At 35.4% G+C, this 9659-nt stretch overlaps 1 protein-coding gene across 1 annotated transcript; it reads right to left on the bottom strand.

Annotated features, from left to right (window-relative positions):
• Positions 1-1246: 1246 nt before the first annotated feature.
• Positions 1247-9246, bottom strand: LOC105697844 (jmjC domain-containing histone demethylation protein 1). Its single transcript, XM_012421547.1, has 7 exons — positions 8815-9246; positions 8433-8712; positions 6775-7462; positions 6175-6499; positions 5768-6086; positions 5086-5381; positions 1247-4520 (listed from the first exon to the last, which is right to left on the bottom strand). The coding sequence occupies exons 1-7, from the start codon at positions 8863-8865 to the stop codon at positions 3504-3506; spliced, it is 2976 nt and encodes a 991-aa protein (XP_012276970.1). The 5' UTR covers positions 8866-9246; the 3' UTR covers positions 1247-3503.
• Between the last annotated feature and the right edge of the window lie 413 nt (positions 9247-9659).

Consider the following 9659-nt stretch of genomic DNA (forward strand, 5'->3'; position numbering starts at 1 on the left):
TAAATCAGAATTTTCTAATTGTGTTAATCAAACTTTCTCATTAATGGTAACTAAATATGTTTTAACCAGACGTATCTAATCACATTAACCAAAGCTTTTTTTAAATACATCGTTAATTGTGTTGACTGTATTGAACCTGTCATGTAATTCCTGTTATTATAGAAAACCGATTTCAAGCATTATATCATTTTATATTTTAAAATAGCATGCTAATATTCGAACTCACTGATGCATCATGTGTCATAAAAAGTATTTTAATGCATTTAGGAAAAATTTCAAATTGGAAAGGGTTAATATTAAGGAGACAACAAACGGGCGTCTCGCATGCAGCGTATTCGCGTCGTGCCTTTTCCATTAAAAACCTTACATATTTCATATCCGGCATGCGCTGTCCACCCGTGTATTCTTTCCATTAGAAAATATTTGTTTCATATTGGACGTAACACACTCGTCTGTCCTCTTCCTTAATTAAAGTGATATGAAAGGGTCATTATATATATAAAACATCAAAATATTTATAAAACCTTTCTCCAAACAGAGTGCACCGAAACATTTGGAACTTCAGCACGTGATTATGGAGGCCCTAAGGAAGAACGCGGTGCTCTTAAGCATTTCATTTTTTGTACATTTTCTTTATGTATCCCAGACTAGAACCAAGAATACATTTTTTTTTGGAGAAATGAAATTTCATGAGCATCGCGTTCTTCCTTAAGACCTTCGTAATCACATGCTGAAGTTTCAAATGACTCGGTGCACCCGGTTTAGTGATAAGTATACGCGCGCGCGTGCGTGCGCGTGTGTGTGTGTGTGTGTGTGTGGCCTTTCGTATCATCTTAAGCATTCGGAAACTTTCAACGTTCTGTGTGTTAAACTGTTTAGACTGGGTCGAAATGTAAATAGGACTCAAAAGTCGGTGGTCCTTAGATATTTTTCATTAACATGTTACGCACTTAATTTCCTACCATGGTTATACTGCCTAATGAAAATACTCCGTTCGTGTATCATTTATGCAAGGCATTCCTTGCTCACTGTTGTACTTTAAAATAAGTAAAAGAAATATATTTGAACAATTATTGAAACAAACAAAATGTGAATGAAAGATATACCTTTTTCCCTTTATAGTAGTTTTATAATAATCGATGTAGTAATTCCGCCTATTTAAAATCCATAACACAATTAAATATATATACCTACATTAATTAGTGTCATTTCATATTTAAGGTATTTCTACCAGCAAATAAATAAATAATCAATATATGTACTTTAATGGTGTACAGAAAAGATTATGACCGAACTGATGACGCATATACTAGTTGAGCACACGAGTAATAGAGCATGTTAGAATGAATGACTTGTAAAATAAAACACTAAACAAACCATAATAAAATAAATAAACGCATCGAATTATTATAGCACAATTGATTTTACGGTTTAGTACATACATGAGCAACGGGCAAACTATAGTCATAAATGCGTATTTATTGACCTATTGAATTATACTTTTTCCAATGTTATTTGACATTCTGAAGACATGAATAGTTAGATTTCCGCAATTATATTTGTTGCAAGCAAATAAGATTTGAGCACGTTTAACAGTTGTAGATTTATGTATCTAAGCAAGGTAGTTTGTAGTAAATGTAAATAAATACATTTAAGATAGTCCTAATTATTAAATAATAAAATTGCCATGTAACTTTGTTAGTTTATTAATTTGAAACGGCAGTTGTCGAACGCCCAGATTGGCTAGTGAGTAGGAACTTCAATGAACTTTCTCATCATTTCAACCTTCATGTCTCCTTCGGGTCTATTTAGACGAGACCTTACTTTCTTTTTTTCATATTTTTCTGCTTGGGTTTTAATTACCTAAATATTAATTACTTAAACAAATTTGTGATGGTACTATGTTCTTCTCATTTAATCATCATTTGAATCCGATGGCAGTAAGCGATGTGGAAGCTGAGGAATGCATACAGGTTAATCACGACGGTCAAAGTATGTTTATGTGTTACAAGCAATAAAATATTGAATAAAGCATGTAGGCTTAACTTAATATTTTCATTGACAAACTAAGCAATGCCGCGTTAAATTTGCCGTTCATACATGTATGACATGTGCATATTAAATCACACGATGCTAGTGTTCGATTTCTTGCGTGCTCAAAACTCCGTTGTACATATATTGTAGTATTTTTTAATTTAACGTTCACATGTATAATTTATACATAGACAGTTTCGTTTTGTAAACGTTTCATATAAATATGATAAGTACTGCCACTGTAACAAATTCTTGGAAAGGTTCGATCCCAGTTTAGTGTAAATCGATGCATCTTATTTAAGAAGTGGACTTGCAAGTTAGACAGTACTAAAGGAAATGATATAAATGCTTTGTGATGCACTAAATTAATTCTTTGAATATTAATAAACGTTACGTAACATTTTACAATACACCATTAGTTGGTGATTCACGGATAAAATTTGCGTTATAGTTTTTTTGGGCGCTGACAGCAAATTAGTTGTGACGTCAGTTGATATTATTTAAAAATCTTTAAATATCTCTCGTCACATGAACCGAATTATCAAAGCAACATACTTGAATACAAATACTGACACTCTTCGAGATCATATTGAACTCAAATAAACGTGTATCTTAGGTAATGAACTAAAATGTTAATTACAAGTTTACTGGCCTCGGGATTAGATATTTAGTAATCTCTATTTTTTAAATTTTCATACAAATAAATATTGTTCTATCCATCGGAGGCGTCAATTTGTAATATCTAACACGTGTTTAGGCTATAATTTAAGACCTTATATTCGAGTACCACAGCCTCCATCGAATCATTCGGAATACAATTAGACACGGGCGCAATTAAACATAAAAACGTACACCTGAAAATACTGAAACCAATTTTATCAATATCAAATGCAACAAATAAGTTCACGTCTTTGATACCTTAACGTAATGGAGAACATTTCAGTTCCCTATTAAAGGAAGACTTCTAATTTGTTAACTGTACATTAAGATGTTAAAATGTGCCATATTACAATGCAAAGAAAGCTTATTTCTTGCAACAATCGCAACATTTACGTGCATATTTCACAACGCTGTTCAGCAACTTGCCTTTCAGGTAGTAGTAGAAACTGAGAAATAATTCCTGTTGGTTGTTGTTAATATAAATAAATAGGTGATTTTAACAACCGATCGATTACAGTCAGCATATGAGTCCCAGTTTCCACTATACGGAATGACACACGACCAACGCTTGTGCCAATATATCATATTATTTTATATTAGTTTAACTTTCACCATCATCTTTTTTCGATCAGTTTATCGTCAGCAACATATAAATTGGAAATGCTGTTTATGACGAATGTTACCGACTGCGATAATATAAGTGATGTTAACTGGTTCAATTTGACTATTAAAGTCTGTTTATCAGTTCCAACTTGTATTAAACAAAATTGCACATATGGAAAGTTTTCACAGCAAAACACGCGAGTTTCTCATGTAACCTTAGCTTCCACCTTCAACTTCTTCTCTTCAACTAATTTCACATCTGTCACGTGCAAGTTGTGAACACTTCGCGCAGCAAATTTAATAACAGATTGCGTTGATACCTGAGTAGTATGTCTCAGGTCCAATCGTTTGAGCACTTTACACTTAGTAAGATGGTCTAGGGTAACCTCCGTAAGTAACCTGCAGTTCGACAAATTCAAAGATTCTAGATTATTAATTGCTTGTGCAGGTGCAGTGGCCAATTGAGCTACACCGGCGTCGGTGACACGTCCACAAGAGGAAAGATTCAACGTCTCCAAAAAAGGTAGGTGCAGTGCTATGTAACGAAGAGCTACGTCGGTTATGTCGCATCCCGCCAGCGAGAGACTCTTAAGATGTTTCAACCTAGAGGTCTTGTCCACCAGTCCCGGCCTGGAATCCGCAGGTGGACTAAGAATCTCTCTTAAACTAGAATCGTTTAATCCAGCGACGTTACTTAGGTCCAGCGAAACAAGAGGTGGACAGGAACAGGTTCGCAGAGCACAAACGCCAGTCCAGGTACAACCTTGCAGAGACAGGGTGCGCAGTTGTGGTAACCTGTTAAGTAACCAAGCCAATTGCCCCTTGGTAACACACGTCCAGTCCAAAGATAGATTTCCTGGTTGACGTCTAGCAATGCCTGTTAGGTGATTAGGTGTCAGGTGGCAATGAGACATGTCGAGTTTCTTCCAAAGATTTGGGTCAACGGTGCATATCGCCCAGGTTCGACAAACCAAGGCACAATTCGCCAAGTCCTTTATACTTAAATACCTAAAGATCGATAATAAAACGATCTTGTTGTAAACTAGGGACTGCCCATTGAGATCGGTTCCCAGTCGTTGAACCGGGGATTGAAGTTGTACAGGCCTTACGACCACACTCGGTCTTTTTAATGTCTTGTTAGATGAACCGGTTAATTGTATCGCTAATTGTGTACGCAGAGCTGTTTTTTGTTCGCCCTCTGCTGGCTCTCTATCGCTCCATGCCTGCAATTTATGAAAATCAAGCAAAATTTTAAATCATTGGTACAAGAATAGTATAGCAAACATATAACCACATACGTATAAAACCTACTAATATAATCTCAAGCAAAATTAAATAATTCAACTTCATTAAAAAAGAAAGTGTACTTATCTTACGTTCATCAGTTTGCATTCAGAAACATCTTTAAGGTGATGTGATAGGATCATTCCATATATATAAAACGTAAAAATATTTATAAAGCTTTCCTCCAGAGTGCACTGAATCATTTGAAACTTCAGCACGTGATTATGGAGGCCCTAAGAAAGAACGTGGTGCTCATGAAACTTCATTTTTAATACAAAATTATTTTTATTTATCGCAGACTAGAACCAAGAATACATATTTACAACAAAAATTGTATGAGCATCGCATACTTTCTTAGGGCCTCCATAATCACGTGCTGATGTTTCAAATGATTCGGTGCACCCAAATTGGAGAAAAGTTTTATAAATATTTTTACGTTATATATATATATATAATTTTCCTTCCATATCACCTTAAAGGTTTGTACATGTAAAGTGAACTTACTTCAGTTGCGTGAGGCCTGGTTCGTTTACTTGGTGTTGTGGCTCTCTCAGAATCAGTTGTGGGAGCAGATGAAGCTGCACTGGAAACAGAAATCTTTCGAGCCCTTGCTTTCGGCTGTCGAGGTCTGTAATCTAAATTGCGCCCACTTTCGCAACACTGCGGACATTCCCAACTATTTGGAAGATCCTCGCTGGTTGCTATCCTTTGAGGATCTAGTCCCACGCACTCCGGATGAATGATGTCAAAGCACACTGAACACTCAAGCAAACTGGACGGCGTTACTGGTGTCGGCTTACCTGCATTAGAGTGAAATAGCGGTAACACTGTATTAAAAGTAGATAGAATTTACTATTTTTATTTATTTCTTTACCTTTTACTTCCCCGCGATTGTGAACAGTACCACCATCGAGAAATGATGGTGATACTCTTACAAGTATTAATATATATTACTAAATAAAAAATGAACGAGACTGAATTGGTATTACTATTATCGATTCTAGCACTAAATCTACCACCGGCTGATCAAAAGATCATTTTCAAATGGTATTGGCAATGAGGGTATATAAATTGTCGGTAGATTTAGTGAAAAAGTAAAATGAAGGATCTAAGTTGCTATAATAATCTTTTGGTATATATTTCAAACTAAATTTATATATAATAAGTGAGCTAAACAGTGACATACCCATAAGGGGTGACGGTTGTTGCCCCCAACCATCCAAATGGCAAACTTTACAGGCTGCAGTAACAGGTAGCATAGGTCTGAGACATTGCCTCATTAAACATGTCTGCTTTGCACGACCACTCCCTCCAAATTTGACCATATCTTGACAATAAACACATTCTCCGCAATCAGATCGCGTACATGCTTCGCATTTTTTACATCTAGTACGTCTTCTTCTAGGGAATGTCGACCTTCCGCTTTCTTTTAGATTTTCAAACTTCTCAAGAGATTGCTGCCTCTGCATTTTAGTATAAGTTTTCTTTGCTGCTTTCAGGCGTTCCTATTTCGATTAAGAATTTTTTTCATTATAAATACATATAAAAGGATCAATTTGTTAAAAATATTACTTTAAAAAGATAAATAATTACTCGTTCAGCTATAGTCATTGGTGGAGGTGGAGGTAAAACTGGGTTTCCAGTTACTGCAGCATCTGGATTATCATGACGATGTTGTTCCACTAGGCACCGTACATCGTGAATTAAGGCCACAGGATCGCGTATTAAATCGGGTACATTCTTTTTGGTAGAAGGCAACGAATGCAGATACATTACAATCGACTTTAAACCATGTAGTTCGAATGGTGTTAAATGAATATGTTGGTGGTGTTGTGGAACAAGATGCTGATGTTGTGACTCTGGAATATCCAAATGACTTCGACCTAGGAGGACATGGACGTACCTCTCTAGAACATACCTAAGAACAAAAATTACAGCAAATATTTATTCCAATTTATTAAATTTTTACATCACTTTTTGGATACTTCTTATCATCGTCTGATTAATAACATTGATGTAGAAATATTAATGTTAAGAATATCTGGAGCAAATTGAAATAAGAGATGGATGTAGACAACAGGAAATATCTAATTCTGATTTAGAACAAATGATTTCTGTTTATATGTAGATACAAAAATATATCTCTAATGTATATGCATGTAAATATATTTTTATATATAAAATCGTATTTACCACAGCATTTCAGTGAAGAATGGGTAACGGAATTTTTGTGGGACTTTTGTATGTTCCTCAACTTGTGCAACTTTCAGTTGTTTTTCAATACCAAAACTGTGAAGGAAGTTCCCACCAAAAACTAAAGAATCTTGTGGTGTATACACAGCATGAATCCAACCAGTTGGGATAAATAATGTCATTCCTGCAGTGAGTGATATTCTTCCACATCTATCTACCATATCTCCAAAGAAGACATCTGATTGTTTTCCACTCAACACCCACTCTTGATATAAAGCCAAATTTTTCTCTGTAGGTGGGATTAACCAAAATATTTTTCCACCGCGAAGGATGTGATACCAAACACTAGTACCTCCAAAATCGACATGAAAATCTGTATAACAACCCTTCACTGACATTAAACAGTATTTTTGTACTTTTGGATACATCATATCTTCCAAGAGATTTGTTGCTTCAACTTGAGCCTCCTTCAAGTGCCGTGGCCAAACAACATCAACCCAATCTATTTGTCTTACTAGCGTTGGTGATTGAACATAATTTTCTAGCTTGGTATGGCTGAATTCCAAAGAAATAACATTTAGAAGACGGTCCTTATTTGTTTCTTCATAGTATCTCTGCCAATCCTTCATTGACATGTCTTCATTTTTCTGTGTATTAACATCCATAACATCTAAGGTTCTCTTAGATCCTAAAAACAATATAACAAAATATAATCGTATAATAAAATTATAATGAAATTGAATTTCAGAAATAATTTGTCTTCCACAATAAATAAATAAAAAATAATATTCTGAAAAAAAAAACTGTGTAATTAGTAAAGCAAGAGAGAATGGTGCAGCATTAAAAGAAAGTTAATACAATGTTTTCTTTACGTGAGTTTTTTGTAGAGATATGAAACATGTAACAATATTACCTGTTAGCATTAAGAATACCTTACAAAGTTTAACAGGTTTATAATTCATAGAATCTAAAAATCACTTATTGTTGTTATTGTTATGTAATCTGCAGATTAATGAGTAAGAATATTGGTAAGAAAAAACAGTACTCAACCATATTCATCCTCGGAAAATATTCTATCTTAATGATTTGTATCGATGAATTAAAACATACCCTAGAATTCTAGTGGGAAAGGATGAAGTGATGGTACCCAAAACAGATCTCATTATATCTTCTTTCAGAAGTGGCACTCACAAATAATTATTTCCACAGCATATTTCCATATTTAACAAAGAGCTGGAGTTCTACGAACATTTCAAGCCATTACCTGCATTAATTAAGAGACAACGCAATGTTCGTTGTTTTATCACAATTAATTTTAAGTACAGTTATAATAAACGATGGCAATTGCAAAATAATTAAATCATATTACATGACTAAAAGATTATTCATCCTCAACAGATGCATATATATTATATCTTATTTCAATTTTAAAGTGGTTATCATTTAAAATATTGCATAAAAATATACAGCTTATTTCAACATTAGAAATATCAAACATAAAGCCTGTGAAAACGGCATTCCATATTTTCTAGCTTTTTCTGATGTATAAGAAGATAAAAAGAGATCGGTTAAATAGAGTACGCTTTAATCTCAGTCCTGAACTATGTTAATTACAAAAATAATATTACATCTAAGTTACACAGTCACTAATGACTTACCCACACAGGTCCTAACATCATTAATAGTGAAGTTGGAGCTTGGAACTCGTAGTCCGAGGCCAGCCTTGTCTCTAAACAGCAATGGTATGCCCAAACCATGTTTTTGCAGGTATGCTAAAGTGAGCTCTGACCCGGACATCTCTCGAAAGAGTCCGGCAAAATTGCTGAGATTATATCTCTCACACTCAATCTTCTCATCAAGTTGAAATGTTCTCCTGCCCTCAATGTCTTCATCACCAATTGTCCAGTCATCGGTGTACAGTTTTCTCGTCCTTTCCCGCTATAATAATAGCATCACATTGCGTTATATCAGTAATCATATAAAATGACCGGGAACCATAGATAATAGGATTTCAATGAACATTTGCTTAAGTTTGTTTACCAATTGACGCCTTTTAGGCATAGAGGCAGAGTCGTCAGCCATTGCAGACATGCTATCAGACGTATTTATTAGTCACTCATTGAAGATTATACTGGTCGTTAATTCGACAGGTTGGAAAACTTATCTCTTACAAAGACAATGATCGCTCCATCGATATTTACATGTCACAAGCGGTGATGAAGCAATATCAATAGAAATTTTACTTGATTACATTGTCCCAATGAAACGAGGTCGCCATTTTGTAGCCGGCCATGATCTGCGTCAACAAAAAATCCCTAAACGCCAGTTACTTACTAAGTTATCAACGTCGGTATTTATTCAATACTGGATTGGATATATCCGACTTTGGGTGCATCTCCATCACCTCATTTTATTTAACTGTGACACCTAATCTTAAACTACATATATCTAGATCCACAGATGAGCCTAGATCTCACATTGAAACTCCCATACTCAAATAAATAGCAAAGATGAGTTGGGAGATTGCTCACGGGTAGGGTCGCGCGATCGCATCGTGTGCTGCCCTCTGATTTTGTACGTGAGCTTTCACCGTTTTGGCCCCCAAGGGCGGCGCAACGAATTTGTGGTAGGGGCTCGCGCACTTGTGGGGATTGTCAAATATATTTCACCACTTTATTTATAGTTATTGCTTTATTAACATAGCAAAAGGAGCGGATTTCCACGTGCGCTCTAGAATTGGTCAGAAAGTCTTCTCATCCATTTTCAACCGTTTTGTAAACATTTTCCGACGTAGTCGTCTTTTGGTTCGAGGTAAGTAAAGTAATGTGCACGCGGAGTAACGCAGTTTACCTCGTCCTGATCGCATCGCGCTCGACCCGCTACGC

This window comes from Orussus abietinus, unplaced genomic scaffold, assembly GCF_000612105.2.
Source record: "Orussus abietinus isolate OABI.00-Male unplaced genomic scaffold, Oabi_2.0 scaffold687, whole genome shotgun sequence".
NCBI classification, from domain to species: Eukaryota; Metazoa; Arthropoda; class Insecta; order Hymenoptera; family Orussidae; genus Orussus; species Orussus abietinus.